The sequence below is a fragment of the Nannochloropsis gaditana genome, assembly GCF_000240725.1.
Source record: "Nannochloropsis gaditana CCMP526 unplaced genomic scaffold scaffold299, whole genome shotgun sequence".
NCBI lineage: Eukaryota > Eustigmatophyceae > Eustigmatales > Monodopsidaceae > Microchloropsis > Microchloropsis gaditana.
In genome coordinates, this window is record NW_005803654.1 from 5,436 (window position 1) to 30,510 (window position 25,075).

Below are 25,075 nucleotides of genomic sequence, written 5' to 3' on the forward strand. Positions count from 1 at the left end.
TGACCTCCCACCCTACTGCTTGTACTGAAGGTGAGACATCCCTTCCCACCATCAATTGTCAGCATGTTAGGCTTATTTGTACGGTCATGGCACGATGCACGGCATCGATACATGCATATGACGATTTATCCCTTTTGTGTCGCGGATACACCGCATACGTCGATGTACCCTCCACTTGACCTTCACCTCACGATGTCTACACTCCCACAAGCTGTCCCGCTCTCATAAATACTCGCTTTGCTCCCCTATCACCTCCACCGACAAAACAACGGGTCTGCCTGCCTATTATTACACTCGTGCAGCACAGGTAATGAGCGGGCAACGTCGTCGAGGACCTGCGCACCAGAATACATTCGCGTTTCGACACAATCCCAAGAGCAAGAAAACCGAGCGCATCCTAGCGTCTCCGATTGAGGGTCTCTGTCAACGATGCCATGAAAAAGTAGAATGGCGAAAAAAATATAGGAAATACAAGCCACTTAGCGCCCCTGCAACATGCACCGGCTGTCACACCAAGAGTGTCCGTGCGGCGTACCATCAAATTTGTGACCCGTGCGCTGAAAAGCGCGCCGTCTGCGCAGGTTGCGCTGAGCCCAAGTCGATTGTCAAGAAGACAGGAGCGGCTGCAGAAAAGGACGTGGAGGAGAAGCGCCGGGCGTTAGAGAGAGACATAAAAGGGTTACATTTGCGAAAGCAGCGCAAAATTCTGAGAGAATTTGATCGGTCGGGCGGAGATATGGATGTGGAAGGTGCTATGGAGGCGGTGGGATCGGACCTCGATGACGACGGAATAGGAGATAGCGACGACAAAGAACATGATGAGGATTCGGAAAGAGAGTGAGGGAGCGAGATATGGGGCAGGAGGGAAGGAATGGACGCCTCAAATGCGAAAAGTGTTGAGCATTGTGTTTAAAGGACGAGGGCTGAAAGGACGAGGGCTGAGAGTATACACCTAGACTAGAACTTGTAATTAAACGGCTGAAAGTATCATCAAATGAGGCGATCTCTATGTTGAAAATGTCGATTGTAGATCCAGGGAGGATGACGACCACCTCTTGAAGGCACACGTGGTATCGAATTGTTACATTCTTTTTTCAGGGTGTGTTGCCGGCATTATTAATGGAAGAAGACGTGGGATCAAAGAACTATGCCTTCATGTGGTACCTGATCAAGGAGCCCACAGTTGGATACTACAGAGCTCTTCTTCCAAAAAGCTCTCCATGCAAGGGACCCCTTGACAAGCCCAGGATTCATTCATAAGAGACCTTCCGTGACAATCCATTATATGTCATATTCTAGCAATGTCAGTGGTTGGCCGAATGTCTCGCCCTCCTTTCAACGCATACATGGCGGCCATGGTATCTGATGTCCCTCATCTCTGGGCCCATATGCAACACGGCAGGCTTCTACAGGAGTAGCTTGAGCATTAGGCTGGGCTATGTCGTCGATTACGCCTCCAAATTTGTACCGTGCCTGCCAAGGGCCCATCATCTTAACTTTTGGGGAAAAACTCTTGAGATTTTCCTTCGTACAATCAGTCGTTCCTGAAAAGTCACAAAACGATGCCGGATTTATGCACAAGCACCGCCGAGCACTTTTTTCGCGCAATTGTTCTTCCCCCCGTCTCCACTACTGGGGGCGTGCCTGCCTGAAGCTCATGCCTGTCGACGCTTGTTTATATTCAGGTCTGGACCGGGGTTGATAATGGAAGAGTATGCGTAGAAAGAAGAGAATAAGACATAGTCTCTGCCACGGGTGTGTAATTCACATTTTTCCGGCATTGCCTTGAGGTGCTCGTATCAGGACATAACACAGATTAGTGTGTCTCTGAATGACAAGTCATTTCTTTCTCTTGCAATTTTCTTCAATTGTACAGATACGCATCCGGAACCTTTCTCTGAGCAAGCAATTGGCTTTGAAAGGAACCACCCGGTTGAAGGAGGGTGGTGGTAGCGGCAAGTCGGCAACGAGACCGGACAGGGCTGCAGCATGGGGTCCGTCGTAGGCAAGAGTGTCCCGAACACTCCAGCATTTACCAGTCCTTTGGTGAGTCTCAGAAGGGAATAGTGTCCTGTGACCTTCAAGCCGTTCCATTCCTGTCCTCCATTCGAAATTTACGCATTTTGGCCGATATTCGTTTTTTTTATCCTTGACCTGGCTCCTCCTACCCACATCCACAGATATATTCCTTGATCAGTACCACGCGCCATGTGGTATGTACAGCTAAGGAAGCGCAATTGATCGCGAGTATAGGAGTTGTAAGTCCTGTTGATAATGGAAAAAAGAACAAGCAGCAGCAGCCACATCAGCACTGGTAGCAGCAGCAGCAGCAGCAGCAGCAGCAGCAGCAGCAGTATGAGTGGTGATATCCGAAGCCGAGATAGCAGAGGAGCGGTGAAAGAGGATGGGCCGGATGATGACGAAGGAGAAGTGGCCGAAAACGACAAGACAGGAAAAGAAGCGGAAGAAGAGCTTAACAGAATAAGTAGAAAGGAAGAGGGAGACAAGGGAGGATGGGGAGGAGGAAGGAGGAGGCTAGGCAGACGGCGAGCACCCGCGTTCGCCATGGGCATGACGCAAGTGGCACCGATACAGAAAATCCTCGACCAGGTAGGGCGGGGCCGCACGTGGTGGAGACACTCGGGTGGGGCTTTGGTGTCTGCACAAGACGCAGGATAACTTTTTTCACACTCGTTCCGTCCTGTTCCTTTTCTCGCCCTCCCATCCCTAGATCGAACTCCACCACCTGGGCATGATAGCGCCCGTGCACCCCCACCTCCAGCCTCCCACCAGCCGTCCCTCGGAAATTCACTACCTGTGCTTGCTCGAGGAGGAAGACTTCCATGTCGGGGTCTTCGTCCTCCCGCCCGAGGCCCGCATCCCTCTCCACGACCACCCCGGCATGTGCGTTCTCTCCCGCCTCCTCTCAGGCTCTCTCAACGTAAAGGACTTCGACTGGTGCGAACCCCCGTCCTCCTCCCCGTCCCCCAGCCCCTCCCCCTCGTCCTCGAGCTTCCTCCGCGCCCGGGGGTACGCCCGGCTCACCTCCTCCCTCTGGCTCGAAGAACCCACGACGCTCTCCCTCTTCGACACCCGCAACAACCTGCACGAATTCCACGCCGGGAAGGAGGGTTGCGCCATCCTTGACGTCCTGATTCCCCCCTACGACCCCATGCGCGGCCGTCCCTGCAACTACTACCAGGTCCTTGATGAGGGGGCCCCGGAAAGAGGAAGGCGGCGACGGAGGGAGGGAAAGGGGGCGACGAAGGCGGGAGGGAGGGAGGGCTTGAAGGTGGGGAAGGTGTACAAACTTCTGCCCACCGAGGCCCCTGAAGACTTCGATGTTGTGAGCGCCACGTACGTGGGGCCGTCCCCCCTGCAGGAGACGCTGGAGCTGCCGCCAGTGAAGGGCAAGGAGGGAGGGGCGGGGGGGCCGAAGGAGGGAAAGAAGGAAGGGGAAGAGGAGGGAGATCAAGGCGACGACGGCAGGGAGCATGACAAAGAAGGGACGAGATAGCAAAGGCGGGGAAGGCGGGAGGTGTGATGCGTGAGGGAATGGAGCCGGGGAGACGAGGAGGTTGGATAGCAGAGGAGAGGGGTGGTCTGATTTGTTTGTACAGAGGCATTAATAGCGATTAGGGATTTGCAAGGGTGCGTCGTTTGGCTGAGCAGCAGCAGTAGCAGTGTGTGTCGTTTCTGAAATGCGACAAAGAGACTTTCCATCGCCGTCCAGACCCCGGCCACGGAGCAACAACCGTGTCGGGGCCGACTTTTCTATCGACAATACTCCACGAGTCTTGCAGACCCACCCGGAATGCTGCGTTGAAAACCATATGGAGTGCCGTTGACGCAGCAATATAGCATAACCGTATCGAAATCCACTGCTAGCGCCCGGCACCTTCTGGGAGTCAGGCATCGAACTAAAGACAGGACGGCAGATGGTCACGCATGACCTGGCGGCTTAAGACAAGGAATAGACGAGTCGCTCGGAGAGGGATGAGGACGGCGTGAGTTGAACAACGTTCAACGCTCTCTTTTGGGTGACAAAAAAATCAAGTGCAGAAGGTCCTGAAAGATGTGAAGTTAGAGCCGTTTGATTATTTTAATTGTACGCTTTTATCCCTCTGCAATAATATTATTTAAATTTTCTTCCTTTGGATAGTCTTGCCATTTTCAAAGCTGCTCTTTCTGTGGGAGGCTTACAAAGCTAGTTATTTGAAAGAAATATCCAGGACGGCCGTGTGCATAATTCCTAATCCACGGATTTGAAACGATCGACGTACCTACCAGGAAAAATGCTGACAAAAAGAAACTGAATGAATCAGAGGTCAAAAGCCAAGACGACTTCTATTCTCAGATGAAGACGACTTCTAATCTCAGATATTGAAACCTGGAATCATTTCTAGCGCAATCTCTTGCTGCCTTGTCCGTAAAAGACGCTCACTCCGTGAAATCCCTTCCTTTGCGAGACTTTAATCCAACATACTTTTGGAGGATCAATGTAAAAGAAAGCTAAGACTAGAGACAGAATCGTGTCCGAGCGAATGAATATAAACATTATAGGCAGCAATAATTGCACAGAGAAAAAAGAAGAATTGTTTGCTGGCAAAAATGAGAAGCTTCATGCAAGTTATTTGAAGCTAGTAACCACCTAGCCATGCCGTGACTTACATGATGGGTGGGTGTCGTTGACGACTGATGAAAGTGCGCAGAAAGATCGCAGGAGCAATGGGCATCTCATTTGAATAAATGGATTGACAAAGCAGCATACTGCACACCGTCGAGGCTTTTTCCGTATTACCGTTTGCGGACTGGGTTCCGACAAGTCCGGAAAAGAAATTCGAGTAACCGTTGAAAATTTAACGAGACGCTTGCTGCCGTTGCCGTTGGAGGAGATTGGCGCAAAGAGTGAAAGGCCTCTCATAGATGGGCATGGATGCTGCACTGTAGTCACTTCCACTGATGATATGTGTGATTTTATTATTAAGCACTGTGTTGTACGCTGAACGTCTGCCCAACCAACTTCTTCAGGAGTCTTCTGAAAACACCCCTTTTTCCTCACCCCAGATGGCTTGCATTCCATGCCGAGGTCCAGGCCCGGATCCGGAAGCAGAATATTCCAAGGTCACCAGTAATCGTCCATTAAAGAATTGGGGCCGCTCCTATCAATTTACTCCTGCCGTTGTCGTGGAGGCCGCCACATTTGAGGATGTGATTGAAGCTGTCCAGGATACAGAAAAGTATCCCACCCCTGTGCGAGCACTGGGCAATATTCATACTGTAACTGAGGCCGTGGTAAATGAAGGAGGCACTGTTGTGCTCATGCGCAAACTCAATCAAATCATTGCAGTGGGCAACGACGATGAAGGACAAACGGTGACTGCGCAGGCGGGGACTACCTTGCTGGAGCTTCACAACTGGTTGGGGAAGAAAGGACTCGAAATGCTGGTTGCTCCTGAGATTGGGGATGCTTCTGTGGGCTCTATCGTTGGCAGCGTCACGAAAGATGCGGGGCCGGGTCCACCCTCTGAGACTGGTTCTTTGTATAAGGCAATCGTGGGGGTGAAGTACGTAGACCATATGGGCCGCGTGGTGAGGTTATCAAAAAAAGAGCATGCGGCGGAGCTTGGGCTGTTCAAATGCTCCGAAGGCCTGCTCGGCATCGTTTTAGAGGTCACATTCCGCGTATTTCCTGAATCACTCGTGCAATTGAGTCTGAAGATCATGAATACCAAGGACATGGTCAAAAAAATTAGCACAGATATCTTGTCCAAGACGCGGACAGCTTTCATTCTGGTGCAGCCAGAGCTCTCCTTTATTGAGACGCGCGAGCCCGCCCCTGAAGGTGCCGAAGCCAGTAGTGAATTCTGGTGGTCTTTGATAGCCGCTTTCAAGCTTCCCAATTTTCAACATGGCCTTGTGTTGTTCCCCTTTCCCTTACTGAAGTTCCTCCCCTACCGTGCTTGCCTCTACCGGCGCACGCAAGTCAACCATTACGGTGAGCCCGGCCCGAGGGACAACCGACTCGATTTTTCTTGGTATGAATACCCCTTCGAACGGTTCGAGGAAGTGGTCACAGCTTTCAACGCTTTTACTTTGGACTTTGCGGAGAGGCACAATGGGTGGCGCCCCGGGGCCTGTGCCACGTACTTTATGGAACGGATGACAAACAAGCCCCACGGGTGGTTTTCCTGCAAAGGTAAAGGGTACGAGAAAGCTGGTATGTCATTCACTTTGGATCCGATCTTCAACAACCCCAACGATCCAAATTGGCGGGCTTTCGTCAAGGAATGCAATGTATTTGCCGTGGCGCATGGCGGTCGTGTCGCCCTAACCCAGACGCGGGAGATGGACCGAGACACTTATCTGGCCTGCCCCGGCCAAGTCCCATTGAAAGAGGCCCCAAACAAACGGTTTACCACCCCTTTCTTTGCCCGATTTGTGGAACGCGAGGGGGAGGACATTGAAATTCCGCTGTGATAGAGCAAGCGAGGGCCGGGTCTGGAAGCTCTGGGGAATCGAGTCCTTCAGTCAGGAGCATTGAAGCAGGCCGAACCGCGATTTCTTTCGCGCAAAAATTGAAAAAATATGACTTGATTGATGTACTGACTTTGTTAAGCAGAGTTAACACGTGCAAGAAAAAAAAACAACAGGGCAACCGTTTTTAATGAAGAAGGCATTAGCCTCTCGGTAGCGGCCCTGTTGGAGGCCGCAAAGCAGGTAATCGGCTCACTTCTTTTAACAGGCGTTGTTTTCCCTTAGCTTTACCTTGTTTTCAAAACTATTTTAATTGAAACAGATTTTGCCCTCGATGGACTTTTCTTCATTTCCACTTCCCGTTTGCAGAACCCGTGTCTTGTTCTTGCGTCTCCTTCTTCCCACAACAATTCACGACGAAATGCCCCAAACCCAAGCGACTCATTACAATATCAAAAGCTCGTCAATAGGTTCCAGCGCCGTAGGTGTTTGCAAGGCGTCCCTCCCTCAGGTTTACAATATCCGTAGCCGTCTCGTGACTAACTACCTTGTTGCCACGCCACAGCCTCTTTTTCCTTATTTTCGTCGCTTCCCTCCGGGTCTCTCGACCTAAAAGGCGAGGGTAGCATCCCCTCCCATTCCCCCAATCCTTCTCCGTACAGGTCCGAATCGAAATCGAAAAAGGGAGACGGTGAATCCGGGTATCCCCCTGGCAATTTCCCAGTGGTGGGCAAAGCCCCCAGCCCGTCCCCCTCTTGCTTCGCCGCGCACACTGGAGGAGTGGTGCCCGCAACTTTTCTTGGCCGCTTGAGGGCCTGGGCAGAGTCGAGGGAGGAGACGGAGAGGGGTTCAGACCCGGGGCCGGCAGGGGCATTCGTCAGGCAGCCTGGTCGAAACGGGAGGTGAGTATCTGAAGCCACTGTTTTTGACAGTGCAGGGACCAACAATCGCTTCGGGGGGCCGTGTAGGAGGGGGTATGCGCCAAAGTTATTTGGACTCAAGAAAAAGACAGAATCATGCCCTGAGCCCATCACCACAAAAGAAAGAGAAAAAGTTGGCTTGACAGGCACAGTGGAGGTAGGAAACGCACGCCCTGCCCCATGTATACATCTTCCCTGCACCCACCTTCGCACGAGCACTGAACCAACAGCCTCTTAAACGCATGCTTGTTGGTTTCTTGCTCGTTTTTTGTCCCAAGACGCGACGCAGCAGCTCTTGCCCCCTGTCCTCCCTCCTCGTTCGGTGGTGGAGAACTGGATAGCGGCAACGGGCCCCAGGCTTGCAAGGCACTTGCAGGAGAGGATGCAGGTGGACGAATGGAGGCATCGAGGGCACAAGGAAAACCTTCCTCTCCGTCCACGCCTAGCCACACGGCCCCGGCGCTCGACAGGACCGTGGGATTGAGAGAAGCCTCCGAGGCTGGGGGCTTCCCTATAGGAGAGCGGGGAAGTACTCTTTTTGAATGCTGCCCTCCGTGCATCAATAGCGAGACGCACATTTTGGAGCGAAGCTCTTCTGGTGACGGTCGTTTCAAGTTCCACAACGCGTAGAGACAGTCCAATTCCTCTTGCGCCCATTGGCTCGAGGGTGTCTTATCCAAGTGCACGCCTCGAAGGCTCGTGACACCTCGCAGCGTCAGCCGCCACCGACCACCCAGTCCAAGTATCGTCTTGGCGTATTCCCTAATGATACGTTTTTGGGCGTTCAGGTAATGAAAGGAATATGCTGGGGTGGTGCCAGACAGACGCAACGCTCCACTGGTATCTGTTGGCACGCAGCCCGGCACCATCTCAGAAGCGGGTAGCGAAGGTCTTTTCTTTGGCGTATGGCTAGAGAGAACGTCTGTTTGTGAACGCGTATAGGAATGTGGAAAAGCGTGCAGAAATGAGGGGGCGATCTGGCTGCTGATCAGTGTCCCTCAACAGAGGGATCTTGCCGTAAATATGAAGCACCCCCAACATAGTAAAGATGATTCATCGTCTATTTTCTCTCCTTCCCGATTAAGAAGATCGATTGGCTTCTCCATTTGTGCGGTGTCGGGCGTAAGAAGCTGGTGGATTATAGTTTAGTTTCCTCAACGATTCGTGGCGTGTGTCATGATGACAACGCAAGCCGCAAGCTTTTCATCCAGCAAAACAGCAGCAATATGTATTGCTACCCACCTCACGACACACACACAGACCATCCAATGCGTGTGGGGTCCATTCAATTTCCCGAAAAGGAAGAAGCGAGCCGCTAAAAGTCGTCGAATGACAGGGACGGTGTGGGAGCGTGCCGACAGAGGGCGGTGCGAGATACACGCGGCAACCATCGACAGCGATCCCCCAGATTGTCCAATAACGGTGACTTCAATGATATTCAAGGAGCCACAGTCTTGGGCTCATGATCTCGCCCGCGACTCGTGCCATGTGCACATGACCGCGGCTAGGACGGTCTGGCCTTCTCCTTGGATTTCATATTCCTCAACGCGTTGGCTCTATCTGAGGTCAGACCGCCCCGAGCAAGCTCGGGTATGTTTTTAAATTTTAAAAATAAAAAGAGAGGAGCAAGCAATTTGTGCCTATTCGTAAAAGAATTTACTTTCTTCAGCTTGACAGGGATTGAAAAAGGGTTAAAGAGAACACTCTGAATGGGAAATAGGTGCTAACAAGGTCAGATCGTAATCCTCGATGGGACATGCCACAAATGAAAGCAAGAAGTGGTTACTTTCGATATAATCGCTTTCAACCGTATCTTTCCATTTATCAATCTCCTCGACGTAATTGCACTGAAACTTTCTCTGAAAAGCAATTAAGACTCGCTAGCTTTCAGGGACATCAACTGTCTCGCCCGGTACGTCCCATCTCATTGCTCCACCTCTCTTTTACGGTGGATGTGTCCCCTCTCATTGCTCCACCTCTCTTTTAAGGTGGATGACCCTGTCTTGGTGTTGAAACAGGCGGGCGCAACCTCATTCCAGTTTCTGTCATAATTTCCTCATCATCTGAGGCAAATTCCAAGTAAGGCAGAAGGTCCGCCCCAAACTCCTCCAGAATTTCATCCAAAAGCATCACACTCTCGTCAAAATTGTGGACTTGACCAGCGCATGGCAGTAGCGTTGACATTGTCGATGTGTTTTCTTGAATGCCAATGGAGCCCATAGGCGTATCAGTCGGTGTATCAGAAGCGCAATTATTGTCGTCCATACGGCCTGCGCGCGACATGACACATCGTGGAGAATATCATGTAAGCCAGATGAAAGAGCGAATAAAAATCCGATATATCCCTAACACCATTAAGGAAAGGGGATGGAATAAACACCACGTGGCTCTCATGCGGTCACACACATCTCTGTACCTTCGTGACGGTAATCACGGCCGTCGCCATCCTCTGAAGTGAATTCTACGTCTGTATCAACTGCGAAAACGGGCATGTTACCGCGGCGATGCTTACACATGGGCTCTTCGTCTAGGGTTGAGCGAGAGACTAGATGAGGTCGACGTTTTGACGGCTCTGATTTTCCGTGCAGAGGCTCGGAGCAGGCGATGGGGGAGAAAACACGCTGCACGGGACCTGCCGATTCATATCGGTCCCTTTCCATGTCAAGTAGAGAGCATGAATTCTTCTTTTCGTCCAAGTTGATGCTACGAAGAGATGGAGAAGCCAAGCTCGGAATCTGAGACCTCGAGTTCCACGGGAATCCGGGCCGCGTGTCAAGGCTACTTTCCTGTTTCACTTTATCATGTTGAGTTAATCTTCGAATGCAAGCGTTCACGCGCAGCTCTTCAGAATTCGGACGATATAAATCCCATTTTCTGTAAAGACAATCGAGTTCATCCTGTGTCCATTGACTGGACGGTGTGGTAGCGAGTCGAATGCCACGAGCACTTTTGAGTCCTTGCAAGCTTGACCTCCATCGGACTCCCAAACCCAACGTCGTTCTAGCATAGTCCCGCAAAAGACGTTTCTGTGCATTCAAATAATGGAAACATCCAGCCTGACTGTATCTTGTCCTCGCTGCCGCTCTCCGGATATGCGATGGTCTCCTCCCCATCTTTATCATACATAAGCCTCCCTTGAAATCTTCACGGCAAGTCACTCCAAAGAGAGTCTCAAGAGCGCCAGAACTTTGACAGTTACCTGTTTTTTGAGAGAGAATGTACATTACGTTCGAGATTTTTTGTTTACGTTTACGTTTCTTTGGATTTTTTCTTACTTTGTAGGGCTATGCGCTACAACTCCGATGTTAAAATAAAAGGAATAGGAAGCCAACTAATAGACACGGCAACGCACGGCCGGAGAGAAAATTCCACCAAGACCCCCAAAAACACATTCACCAAGGCGTTTGATTTACAACATAATAATGACAATGACACAGGTATCCGATAACTTGTGAGAAGCAGGAAGGCGTGCAAAATATTGGCGAGGAAATCGCACTTCAACCACGCTGTACTTGCACGCAGACATTTCAAAACCACCACATCGGGGAAAAGTATGTCATGCGACGCGGTCTTCACAGTTAAGGAGACTGATATCTGTCTCGTCTACAATGCGGACGTGTGTCAAATGCCCTATTCTCATCAAAGGCTCTAGCTACTTTACAACTTTACTGGAAGACCATCCTTCTTGTTTTAGTGTCGTCTCAGGTCTGGTAAACCCGTCCGACCCCTCGACCCGAGTATTTGGGTGTCGAGAGGACTTGGAACAGCATACAAATAGAAGGAGAAGGCACAAAGTCAATGAAATATTTAACCATGCCACAAGGGAGCTAGTTAGCATCCTCATACGGAGTGAGGCATAAGTTACGTTGTAGGCATTCTTGAGATATGCACAAAGCCTAACTGGAAACCTATGCCCTAATGCCCGAGCGAGACAGAACATATGGGGCCCGAGTATCCGTGACAGTTTCCATCAGCCCACAAAAAATAAAGGAGTTCGAACGTAAGGAAATATGATTCTCCATGCAACTCACTGGTGACATCGGTTGCGAGGCACATGACAATGCGGGGCTTCCCAGCATAAAATGAGAGGACGGGGGGGATTGGGACCCAAGAAACCGACCGCCTCCACTCCTTTCACTTCCGTCTTGAAGGACACACAGCAGCTACGGCCGATATTTTTTAATCATAAGCCCTTCAATGCCAGGCTCCCACGCATGTCCTCCTCTCATCAAGATGGAAAAGTAGGTCTTGTAAAACATGCTGTAAAACATGCGATAAACAGTGGCTGCTGCACAAGAAAATAGGAGGGAACAATTTGTGGCCAACCGGGAAAGAAGAGTTCGGGTTGGGATAGGGATTAGGGTAAATCAGTGGTGTAGGAAAATACGAACATGTTCTCTTGACAACAAAAGTGGAGATAAAAATTTATTGACTACGTGCGAGAACGACATGTCTTTGGATATAAATGTGGACATGAAAAGAAGCATTCGCTCTGACGCCAAGAGGCGGACTTGATTGTCTTCCTTGGCGTTCACCAAAGTCTCTTAACAAAAACTATCTCCACTCCCTATCTTCATGAGTCCGCTTGATAACGTTTATTTCAATGAGCTCCATCTTTCCTTGCGTGATACAAAGCGTCCTAAGGATATTGGTGTGTACACATCTCTAATTAGTTTCCCGCCAAGTGCTACTCGATTCATCGGTCAGCACGTGTTTGTGGCCGAGAAAGTTCGCGATTTTCTGTTGTCCAACAACAGTAGCCGGCAGCAATCGTGTGTTCTTGGCCTTGCGTCCTCGTTTTTGGCTTGATTCTGCCTCTGTATCGTCTTTTCCTTCTACCTCCTGCAATATCTCCTTCTCCCTTTCCTCCTGCCTCCGCTTGTCCGCCGCGGCCAGCTTGGCAATAGCATTCATCTTTCCTGCCTTACCTTCTAAATTCCCTCTTTCCCCTCGTTTGCTCATTCCCGATCCTCCTTCCTTTCCTGTGTTGCTTTTTCCTCCCATTGGAAAATCTGGTCGTAAGAAAGCAAATTTTCCTTGCCGTCGCATGGCGGCAGCCACATCTTCGCTTTTCAGAGTTCTTCGGCGCCCTGAGGCTTTATGAGACTCTTCTCCAATCATATCAAGAAAGAGTTCCTAAGGAAAAAAACAGGAGTGGGTGAGGGGACGGGTCAAATAACATCCTCTGATTGTCTTTCAACGTCTGATCGCAAGCGCACTGCAAGGCTACCTATCGCCATCCCTTCCCTGGCTCGGCCAAAGCATCTCCCCCACATTTCTGTGCTTTTTGGGCTCGTCCTGCCTCCTCACCGTGGCCTTTCCCACAAGCAAGGCTGCCTCCTTGGATACTGTCTTCACCTCAGGGTCCAATTTCATGATTTTGCGAATTCTCGCCAGTGGAAACAGCATTTCGTCGGCGAGCCCTCTCCCTGCTTCCACATCCCTCCTTGATTCCTTCCCACCCTTTGGCACGGCATTCGCGGCCTGATTTCCTTCCCACCGCAATTTTTCCTCTTGATAACGCTCTTTATCGGCAGCCGCGCGTTCTAAAAAAGGACGACGGGCCTCATCGTCCAAGGTCTTCCACTGTTCAGACATGATTTTGACCTGCTCCGTCACCCTCAAAGAAGGTTGCTCCTGGATGACGGATGGATGTGTCGTCGGAGTGAGCTCATCGAAATTAAATGCGACTGCTTGATTTTGTGCATCTCCTTTCTCTCGCCAGTCTTACCTCTTTTAAAAGCTCTCTCGCCTCAGCCGTGAAAAGCATCCACGCCGACTTGGCTGGCACGGGCTTTGCGGCTGATAAAATGCGGTCTGCCCGCATTAGGGGATCCTCCCTTACCTCTCCCTCATTCTCCTCTTCTTCTTCTTCTTCCTCTTGCTGTTCTCTTTCCTCCTCGATGTCTTTCTCGTACGCATCTCCATCGTTTACATCACACGGTGAGGAAGGGGTCGCATTCTCTGCTGCCAGCTCGCAGCATGGAGCGGGGGAGGGCACTGGTCCATCCTTCACCACACAATCGTCGCCGTTTTCTCCTCTCCTCTCTTCCATTTCGACCTTCGTGGATTGATATCTGTCGTCAAAGGCTCGCGTTAGCTCGCCTGATCCGGTATAACGGCCGAAGTGTGGTGGAGGAATTCGTAACGATGACGTGAAAATCCCAAAAGCAGGGAAATTAGTTTCCCGAAGTCTAGTCAATCGCTCACGGACGAAAGGCTCTTCATCATGAGACAAAAGCACACTTCCATACGCGCACCTTTCTGATCGTTGCTGGTATCTTTCATTTCTACATGCCTATCATGACGCTCAGAAGACTTTTGCACTTCTTGAGTATTCCGCTTGTCCTGCTCCTCTTTGCCCATCTCTCGCGCATTCGCTGCATCGTCAATTGCAATAGCATCAGATGAAGTCGCTTGACTTTCTTCCATGTCTAGCAGGCTAGCCTATGGCAGTGAAAAGACGCTCGGAATGAGACCCTCAGTTGTATTGCTTGTATGGTATGACCAATTTGTTGGCGAAAAGTGTGGAGAGGGGATACGTGGCTGCGGATGCCGTGTCACATTCAACAGCTTCCCTCACTGATAAAATGAATAGATGAAATCGTGGCACATGTTTTTTTCCTTGCATGGATGGTACTGCTGCTCGTACTGACATCTTGAATGGTGCTCACCGGAACGAAGAAGGCTAATCCGACGGCCTTGTTGGGATGGTTTGAGCGAAGACGGCGATGGAGGGAAAATGATCACAAACTACACTTAATTTTAATAATGTATTTTAATATCTTTCGTTGTCAATAATCACTTTTTTTTAATTTTTATTCAACAATATCAAAGTAAGTATCATATTGGAAGAAAATATTGTTGAAACAGTGTGCCTATCGACTTATGTGTGCCCTTACATGTACCAGAATGGGTCATCTTCTTTGGCAGCGACAAGGAAGATTTTGCGAGTTCAAGCCTCGACTCCGACTCTCCTTGGCCAGATGAAGGTCACAAAATCCCGTCAAGACCAGAAGCCGAGTCGTATTCCACGGATAAGATGTATATTTAATACAAATTATATCACGGAAGCATTGGCATATTTTCCTTGAACGAGAGAGGGTGAATTCTGCGGATCCTGTTCCTATCCACAGAAGCCAGACAGCCGGGCTTGCGCTGGTCTTCGCCTCTCCCTCGATTTTTCATCACCCTCGACCGCACTTGGTTTGCCATCTTTGTCTCATTTCCCCTGAATATTGTTCGAACATTGCTTTGTACATATTCGTCACTACTACTCGGGCAGCAGCAGCCACATCGTTTGGCATTATTGGTTCTGTGGTCGCTCCGCGTTTGTGCTGAGCGGACAGAAACCGAGCCTCGCCCTGCGAGGAAGGAGCTTGGAAATCCAATTTAGGGTGCTAATTGTCGCCACGTGTAGATTGTGGCTCCATGAAAAACTTACCACTTTGTCTTCGACATGCTCTTTTCTATGTCTTATCACCAGAATAGGTGGCAAGAACTTGTGAAAGCTGCACAGAATTGTCTGCGTCATGCAACCAGCCAGAGCTGCACGAGCCGACGTTTGACAACAGAAAAACGGAAAGGGGAAGGAAGACTGGGGGGGAAAACGGTGAAGTAAGTATGTTACTGAATTTTTTGCAAGAAGTAACGGGAAGTCTGCTTGTGCTTCAACTTCTTCATTTTACCACGATATGCACGCTATACATCGCAGAAGCAGCGACCAAGCAGCACGAGGGATCCATTAAAAAGGCGAAGAAAACGCCATTTATTGCAGCATCAGTGCATGCAAGATGTATGGCCTCAATAAGGCGTGCGAGGACTCAGTTCTCGCGGCGGCGTGTCACGAGACACTAGAAATGGAGGATCTGGAGGCTCTCGCGACTTGCGCAAAAAGCACCTATTCGGGAGATGTCGGAGGGGATACATGGATTCAGAGCAAGCGTCCCTCGCGAAGTTCTTTTTACTTAAAGACAGGCCTCTTTCTGCCGCCAGATGTGACATTGCATAACATGAAACACTACGGGCGGCGGCATTTCCTGAAAATGCGCGAGTCGGAGATGCACATATATGCCTGTGATCCTTGCTACGAAGAACGGCAAATCGAACTCCGCCCAGACATGCGTGCCCAGCTCGTAGATTGGCTTATGGAGGTTTGCGCCAATTTTTCAGTCCATCGTCGCACTTTCCAAGCAGCGGTAAATCACTGCGATCGCTACCTCTCCCTTTGTGCCAGGGGGTTCCCCAAACAGCGTCTCCAGCTCCTGGCCATTACGGCCCTCTTTGTCGCTGCCAAGATGGACGAGGTGTATCCGCCGAAAGCCCACGACCTTGCCGAGGCGACCGCGGGTGCATTCCATGCCCGAGACCTTGTAGTTTTTGAGCAGGATCTCTTGACCACCCTCTCTTGGAATTTGACCCCCCCCACCCCGGACGACTGGGCAGAGTGGTACTTCCTCGCCTTCCTCGAGCGGGGCCTCCCCGCTGCCGCCACCGAGATGAAAGCCGCCTCCGCTCCCTCTCTGTCCCAGCAGGATCTTCCCTCCCTCGCCCTCCTCCAGCACCTTCCCACAGGGATCGCTCAGAAGGTCCAAGTCTTGCTCGATCTGGCCCTCCTCGACGTGACTTCCATCCACTTCTTCCCATCCATGCTGGCCGCGGCTGGCCTCTACGTGCTCCTCCCTCCCGTCTTTTACCCCGCCCTCGCCCTGGCCACCGGCTATCCTCCCAACGACAAGGCGCTTGAGCATTGCAAGGCCTATTTGACCTTCCTCGCCACGGGGCTCTTCGATTCGTCCCTCCCTTTGCAAGCATTGCCTCTAAGCCGAAGGCATTTGCAGCACGGCCAACCAGGGCAAAGGGCGGGCAGCGGTTTTGGGTGGACCCCTGAAGCGTCGGAGGCGGCGCAGAGTGGAGTGCCCCTGTGGGACAAGCACAGCCTGCAAAGCCATCCGTCCCGGCTCCTGCCTCACCTGCTTGGACGTATCTCTGCCATCTCGGACCACTGCGACGATCTACCTCCCCCACCACCACACGCCCCCAAGACGCAGGGCGCCCAGGCTGACAACCCCGCCGGGGATGCCGCGGCCCTTGCCACGTCCTCTTTGAGCCCCCCCTGCTCTTCGGCCAGTCCCTCAGCATCCACACTCCCTTCGGCAACCAGGGCCCCTGCTGCGCTTGCCGACCTGGTCACTCCTATCCATGCAAAGGCTCGATTGCTGTCTCCACTTCCCTCGTTCCTGGGCTATCGGTCCGTCTCGAGTAAGAATTTGATTGCCGGGAGAAAAGGACGATGCGACGAGTGGGAGGATGGGGAGGCAATGTTTATGGAGACGCTGGAGATGTGGCCCATGGATGAGTCTGAAAATGGCGAGGAAACAGAGGAGGAGGAGGAGGAGGAGGAGGAGGGAGGGGCCGAAGAGGAGGAGGAGGAGAAGGGAGGGGCGGAAGAGGAGGAGGAGGGAAGAAAAGGCATGGATGAGGATATTTTTGGGCACTCGCTGGAGCTGCACGAGGAGTGGGAGTCCGGACGGAGGGGAAGGGAGAGGAAGGCGGGAAGATGTGGACTGGGACAAGATAAGGGCAGGGGGGCTGGTCCCCAATCACTGCGCCTGGAGGCCTTGGATGGGGAGGCGAGTGAGAACGAGTTGGGCTGGAGCATGGCCACCACTGTGGACCCGCAGACCACGCGTGACTCTGTCTTTTCCTTCTTTTCGCTGGAAGGGACAGAGGGCGGGCAAGACGGCGGGCACGGCCTTGGCTCGGGAAGAGGAAGTGAAGAAATGCTTGGATGGCAGCACGAAGTGCGCGAGAGGTTTGGCGAGGACTGCACCAACACTCAGGAATCGTGCGGCGAGGGCGAAGAGCTAGAAGAGATGCGGAATGTCGCCCTCTCTTCTCCATGTCTGACGCCGATTTTCTGCCCAGACGAGGCCAAGGTCGCGTCAGGCCTAGGGGCTTCGGCAACGACGACGGCCCCATGAAGAGAGCGATGAAGTATTTAACAGCACTAGGCTATAGATTCTTGATTAGTGTGGATACCCAGTAGAAAACAGATTGACACTTGGTTCTGCAGGGAGCAGACGCATATTTTGGAAAGCAGCCAGCATGTGTTCTCATCGCAGGAAACTTGAAAACTGATTCCAAGACTGAAAATTAGGCTTGCTAGAAAGTATCCTTCCGACAGGGGCAATTCGTGAAAAATAATTGAAAAGAGCTATCTGAACTGTGGAATCCAGTAGCTTCTATAACAATTTGAAAAGTCAGCCGTGAAATGATCATATCGTCTGGAAATGCTGCGAGTGAATTCTTTCACGCTGGTTTTACTCTATCTCACTGAAATGTCGGTTCGATCACCGAGTGGAAAACATTTCACAACAGCATACTGACATCTGATTCTGACCGGCGCATCGTTTGGGAGAGACGTTTTTAGCTGAAAGACGGAAAGGGTGGTATAAAGGGGGGCCGGGAGGTTAATCAACAGTTGAACGCGTGGCTCCCCACCGTCCCCGACGACGAGAGCGATCAGCCACCGTCCTGCAAAGCTGACATAAGTTTACTTTGGTCTCGGTAGGAGTAATTCATTGCAGTAACACCTATATCCTTATGATGCAGTTAAGAGGTATAGCGTGGCGAAAGCACGCGGTGGCTAAGCAAGTAATAAAAACTGCTTGAACGAACGGCAAGGATACATACACCATCCTTCTCGTCCTGTACCACAACATGACACAGGAAAGAGATGCATCTCATGTACTATCTGAATGGGGAAGGCAAACGCGTGTACACGTTAAAAAAGGAAGCTCCAGATGGGCAGATCACGTACTCGGCACACCCAGGTAAGAGACCAAAGCTTTGCCCGAGTAGTGTGCCAATATGGGAGGGAGGTTTTGACACGCCTTCCGTGGTTCTTCGTGCCATTTCCAACTGTCGACAAGTCATAGCCACGAGGAGAGATGATTGGCGGGTGAAGCCTTTCGCGGCTCGTACCATCCCATCCCTCCTGTCTCTCAAGCTGTCATTCCTCCTGACCCCTCCTTCAAATATCCTTCCTCTCGCCCAACAGCTCGCTTTTCCCCGGACGATAAGTTTTCTAAGCAGCGATTGACTTTGAAAAAACGCTTCAATCTTCTTCCAACGCAGCAAGCGGAGCGCGTGCTGTGAGAGGAGTATTCATTGAAAATGGTTTTGGCGGGCGGAGTATGTAAGGGGTGTCATGCGAGGCAGGTCGAGCGCCCAAAGCGTCTATGTGTACAGAACAAATAAATTGAGACATGCAGATACGCTTTGAAATGCTCTTAGCTTCTCTGGTGCAGATCCACTGACTAGGTTCTTCCTTTACTTCGCGTCTTGCTTCCTCCTCGTCAGCTTGGGTCACACCCTCAACGCTTTTACTTTCTATTTATCTTTTCAAGCAACGCTCTTTCCCTGTAAACCTCCCTCACCGTCCTAAATCCATCTTTTGCAAATACCAGGTCCTTAAGCCTCGAGGAAGGGTGCCCACTAGCGGTCTGACTACACATACATTAAAAAAGATGTTTCCATGAAGATTTTACACCTTTACCACTTTAATCCGTTACCTTCACCCGCCAAAATCTCTACGGTTAGTCACTTTCCGGGAACCCTAACCCTAACCGTTACCAAGCTTTTTATTTTTACCTTTCGTGGGGGCCGCACGTCGATGCACTACCATTTTGCTGCAAGACGAGTCGACCGGTCTGGCCATGCACACTGTCACCCCACAGTCCTCACAGCCCCCTTGCTGCGGTCACTATCTGTACAGGACCTCCGCCAAGCTTCTTTTTCCATTCGTGACGTCAAGGCATCTGGTACTTATGTCTGACCAGCTTGCTCGTGACGCCCCCCCGACGAACTTGAAACGCCACCTCCACGTGGTAGAGGCGAGCGTTTTCCACCTGTCGCACCAAGGTCACCGTTCCTTCCACGACGTCCCCGGGAAAGAGCTCCAACCCCACTACTACGTGGAAGACCTGCTGCCCCCAGTGCGTGTACCCCACGTCGGGCGCCGTGCTCAAGGTCGTCGGGTGCGGCAAGGGTTCGATGCCAGGAGCGTTCCCGAAGAAATCCGTGGTGAACCAACCGGCAAAACCACTCACGTACACGGGCTCGTTATTGTCATTGGGGGGGATCACGAATTGGAAGGGAGTTTCGGGCACCCCTTTGATCTCTTCGAAGGTACAGGATTTCAAGTCCAAGCGCCGGATGACGACGGGTTCAGCCACCACCTGCTCCGCCCGTAGCTCCGCCCAGGAGGAGGAGAGGAGGTAGTATTCCTTCTGCTCCTCCTCGTACTGGGCGGTCAACCCGGCCATGTCCAAGTCGTAGAATTCTTTGGTCTGGTGCGAAAAGGTTTGCCAGTCCTCCAGGGCCTGCTGGTATTCTTGCTCCTTGACCTGTCGTTCCCGCTCGTCCTCGATCAGGGCCCAGTACATGGTGGCGTGGGAGGGAAACATGTGCCCGCCCTCCTTTTTCAAGTACTTCTCCCGGACTCGTACCAAAGAGTCGAGCATGCTCTCGCGCAGCAGGAAGTAACCCATCCATTCGCTTACGATGATGTCCACCGACCCTGGCTCCACCTCTTCCATTTCCTCCGCTGAGCCTTGCTGGACTTCCACAATTGCGTCCACGCCATTCTGCGCCACGATCACCCGGGCCATTTTGGCCATGTCTAATTAAAGCACCAGAAGCCACGAAAAGGAGAGGAAAAGAGGTGAGAGAGGCCGTAGGAGAAGGCACAGCTGGCATCGGCTTTCACCACATCCATGCAGTGGTTCAAGTGGAGGGCTAACGTGCCTTCTCCCCTCGAAAAACAGTTCAGTCGCATTACATTCCTCGGCCCATAACTCTCCCCCTTCCATGCTTCCTCTTACCCGTATACTCCACAGCCACAACCCTTTTCGCCCCCGCCTTGGCACTCCACACAGCCAAAACTCCCGTGCCCGTACCCACATCCACGACTGTCTTTCCCTCGAACACCGACGAGTTCTTCATGATTGCTTCGTGGTACGCAAACATCCGCCGATGGTCGGTAAGCATTTGTTTCTGAGACCAATTACAAGGAAAGAGCACATGTGAATATAACACGCCATTTCCTCGAATCTTAAGGAGGGACCTTAATCGAAAGGATGCTTAACATGCATTACCTGATGGTACAAATACGCATATGAGCAGAAATACTCTGCAAAATCCTTAGCCTTTGCCCCTGCGTCGCCCTTCATGATAGTCGAATCGTCTTTCATGCTGCCAATACTTCCCGTCTTCCTCGTCATGTCCTCGATTTCCGAATCGTATTTGCCGCCATTATCCCCATTGCTCGTTCCATTTGGGGCTAAATTTTCCATTCCCCACCTAAGAGATAGGGGAGCGTATGCGCCGGAGAAGACATGTGAATTTTGACGAACAATGCAGTATCTTCCAAGCACGGGAAGTCGCTTCGCCACGCCAAGACCGCAAACCTTAGCTTTTGATGCAAAAAGGGCACACTCAGCCACGCTTGTCAAGTGGACACCTCTTTATTTGTTGAGTGTGCACCGAAACATCAGGGTGATCGGGTCAGAAAGAGCGATGGTGGGCACCATTCAATTCCGCAGACGCGGGAGGTTTGAATATGGGCCGCTACAAGAAAAGGTCGAGGACGAATTTGTGCTCAGCTTCCGACGCATGAAGTCTTTCTCTGCATATGTTAAAGATAAAGTAGACGAAGGCTCCAAAAATTGGCGGGGTTGGCCACAACATCCACGTCGTCATATTTGCGACTTGATTTCATGGCGTAAGTTGTGTGACGCCGATTCATTTCCTTTCACGTACATAAGCTTGCAGTCCGCAGGCTACTTTGAAGGGGGAGGACAGTGAGTCACGGGGCTTTATGTCATTGGTTGTTACACAAGAAACAGTATTGGAAAAAATATAAAAAAGTTAAAAAAGGCCTTCTTCAGTGTTACGTTGTAAATAAAAACCACCTTTCAATCTCAAGCACACATGAACTGTACAGGTACTTTTTCCCATGATATGCTCATCCGCGTAACATTACGCTCAATTCACGGGCATAAAAACTTCTCTCATTGCAGCTTTAGATCCCCAAATTGACCACATGCAGGACGGCCTGAGGAGGACACTTGCTCCGACAGAGCGGACACTCGGGTTGCTCGCTGCACCAGGCCAAGACGCATTTCCAACAAAAGACATGTCCACAGGGTGTAATGGCAGGATTTTTCCGGGTACTCATGCACAGGGCACATTTCTTCTCCTTCCTTTCCTCGATTCCTCCTTCCCGAAAGCTGTCCACCTCCAAGCTGTTACCCCGACTCCGGTATCCGAAGGCGGCGGCGCCTGACGGCACTCGCGTCTCTGTCAGCAGCGTGCGTGTATATGATGTGGAGTGCAATAAACTGCTTCTCTCCCCGGCTTCATCCGGCCTTCCCCGTCCGTCTCTGCCCCGATCGGGGTCGCTTCGTCCTTCTCCGCGTCCTGATTCAGTCTCTGGAGTGGAGGGGGACGACGCGGGGGGGTCGACTACGTGGACTAGAGAGGGGGGAGGGTCCAACCCATCACCCAGTAGATGTTGTTGACGCTCGCCCTCCCGCCGACGATGCTCCTCCCACAGCCGACGCAGGGCCGACATGACGCTCGACGAGGCTCTCAAACCCATCTCCATCAGGATCAAGACACCAATCGCAACGTAGCTCGCCCGGCGCGGGCTGCTTCCTTCTCCTTCTGGCCCTTCCCCCCCCATCTCCCGGGTGAATATGGTTCGCGCGCCCGCCACCCGCATGGCCAGTGTGAAGTAACGGTTGGTCAGGAAGAAGACCATCAGATGCAGGCGATGCAGGGTTCGGAAGAGGGCGTCACGGGGGGAGGGGAGGAGGGAAGCCAGAAAAAGGTAGGGGGGAGAAGAGAGGAGGAGGGAGAGGAGGCGACGAAGACGCTGGAGGCAGCGCTGGAGGAGGGGGGCGGAGGTGGGAGGGTGACCCGGTGGGTGGGAACGAGGAGCTGCAGGAGGCGAAGACAAGCCCCCTTCCCCTCCTTCACCTCTTGCCCTTCCTCCGTCCCCGCCTCTACCGCCCCGCCGCCGCTGACGGACGAGCTGCGCGTAGTCTCCTTGCCAGCCTTCTCGACGGATCACCCGCTCCCAGACGTAGTTGGTCAAAACGGTCCCGAGCACGAACACCACGCTCCTGACCGCGCTCAGCGGGAGGAAAAGTTCCCTTCCTCCTTTCCTCCCCTGCCCATTCACCTGCTCAACGAGCATCAGGCGGCAGTACTCTTGCCCTAAACTCTGCCTTCCTCCCGTGCAGTATGTGAGGGTGTAATACAAAAGATCGCCGACAGATTGCACTTCAGGATCTACTAGCTCCGCCATTCCCGCCCCCAGCACCACTTCCGCCAGCTCCTGTGGGTGATAGGAAAAGACAGGGGACGCGCGGGCACATCGGGCGTTCAGGCAAACAATGCGTATGTTGTTGAGGAGAAGGTGGAGGCCCCGCCCAGGAAGAATACCGGCCTTGCATGGATATGATCGAGAAAGACTCCAAAAATGATGCACGTACCTTTAATTGAGTGTGGATTTGCTTCGCGTAAAACGCATCTTTCTCCCAAGACAGCATGATGTCAGGTCCTGCCGCTAGCGGTAAGTTAAGTTTCCTCCGAAAGCTGGCGAGGTTGCTCGTAGCACTCGAGTGAGTGGAGGCATCAGCGGTAAGTTTATTTTCTTGAGTCGAAGGCGCGGGACTTCTCGTATTCCCATTCTCCATCAGGGTCGGATGGGAAGCGAGCAGAAGAGTTATCGAGCCCTTTGGAGGAGGGATAGAGGAGGGAAGGTAAGGCGATTACGATAGGGACACTAAGAACGTAGGCAAAGACCGTAAACACCCTGGTAAAAGTAACCATGTCGATCAATCCCTCTGACGTGTTAATGGGGCGTCTAAGTGACGTTTATTCAGACATTTACCACACGCCCTTGCTACTCGGTAGGGCTGCTCGCTGGCGATCAGACTCTGCGGCCCAACGTGACATCACGGGCACGCTCTACGATGCACTATACATCTATTACAAGAAAAAGGGAACTCATACGCCACCGCAGAGAACCCTGGTGATATTTCAGAGGAACAAATGCCTCGCGTGGTTAATTGAAAGGTCATTCCTCAACGCCGCAGCTCGAGACGTCTCACTCAGTCGGGAGCTTTCTCAGTACTGAGCATCTATCCCCAGGTCATGGTGTATGCGGCAACTTGTGAAAAGTTCACCTACGATTTTCCAGGGACTCAAGAGATGCAGCTTGCCTGCTTTGTGAGAGGTCAGTAGGCAGGAGCATGCTGCCTTGTCATGATGTCTATCACATCCTTTATTCTGGTTTTGGATGACACGTTACGTCCACCTCGTATTAACGATTCAACAGAGACAAAACAAACACGCTCAATCATCCACGGACCAGATCTACGTATGCGTCTTTTTAATATAGTAATAAAATTGACGTGCACTTTGGCGTAATTTTATCTCGCGCGAACTCTTGTGGCTGCATTAGTTTCCGTAGATCGCTTATTTTCCTGCTCCCGCACTTTATTTATCCAATTTCATGATTTTGGGAAATTACCCCGGGTCCCACAAGCAATTTCTCTACGCTCTCCGCTTTGTCCACGCGTTCTTGAGCCCGCTCCAGCTTCGCAGCAGCCCTCTAAATATCAAGACACCTACAAAGCTACACATGCCCGCTTTCCCCCCCCATCCAGCGACAGGCAGGGTCCACCACCCGAGATGCAAAGTCAGACCATGCACTGCCCCTCCCAGAGCCCCCGCAAGAGAAAACGAGGCCAATAATTTTCCAGACGTCAAGGAATGGGAGGGGAAAGACGGGGAGGGAACTCCAGCGGCTGGGAGGGCGGGGTCGGAGGACGAGTCGGGGGACAGAGGGGGAAGGACCGGCTCCGCGCCGTACAACAATCGGGAGGGCAATGACATGCCCACAAAGGCCCCGCCGTAGGCAGCCAGAGAACCCAAACTGGTGTGGCCATACACACCAACGGTCAGGGCACTGATAAGCCCCACCACGGCCGCGGCCCGCACAGGATCGGCTGCCGCGTTGTCGTCGCTGGCTTCCCGCAAAGCGATCGTGGCCACCGAGCCCAAGGCTCCGTAAAACATGGTCAAGGGTAGGTAGGGGGAGGTCTTTATGAATTGGAGGAGGGCTGGGAGTGACAGGGAAAATCGGGTGGGGGAAGAAAAGGAGAAAGGAGAAGAGCTAGCAGGGACCACGAAGTGCCGCTGTGAGGCAGCGATAAGATTCACAGCCAAAAATGCCGTTGCCCCTAGCCGTCCGCCCAGACCCAAAGCGGCGTTTCGGTAGTGAATGAAGGCTTCGAAGAGGATGGAGGTGCAGACACCTGTGGCCAAAGTCACGGCAAAAGAAGGGAGTAGCAGTGGGGAGGACATGCCCGCAAAGGAGCCACACATCGCGGCCTGGCCCAGGCCCGGAGCAATCAGACTTGCTGCCAAGGTGACAGCGGCCGAGGCGAGGACGGGGCTGGCACACATGGCTTGGTGGGACGTGTGGGAATAGGATGTAAGAAGGCATGCGAGCACCGTGATGCCGACACGTGCGGCTGCAAGTGGGTAGTCCGGAGGGAGAGGTGTCGGATCCCGGGTCTGAGGCCATGCATGACGAGGAA

General features: G+C 52.1%; 2 protein-coding genes across 2 annotated transcripts; one reads left to right on the forward strand and one right to left on the reverse strand.

Annotated features, from left to right (window-relative positions):
* Positions 1-300: 300 nt before the first annotated feature.
* On the forward strand, positions 301-1,071 carry NGA_2024610 (uncharacterized protein; the record flags this gene model as incomplete). Its single annotated transcript, XM_005855072.1, has 1 exon — positions 301-1,071. A coding segment is annotated over one exon (541 nt), but the record flags the coding sequence as incomplete, so codon positions are not given.
* A 20,334-nt stretch (positions 1,072-21,405) lies between these two features.
* Positions 21,406-21,898, reverse strand: PEX10 (peroxin-10; the record flags this gene model as incomplete). The annotated part of the gene is made up of 1 exon (XM_005855073.1): positions 21,406-21,898. A coding segment is annotated over one exon (415 nt), but the record flags the coding sequence as incomplete, so codon positions are not given.
* Between the last annotated feature and the right edge of the window lie 3,177 nt (positions 21,899-25,075).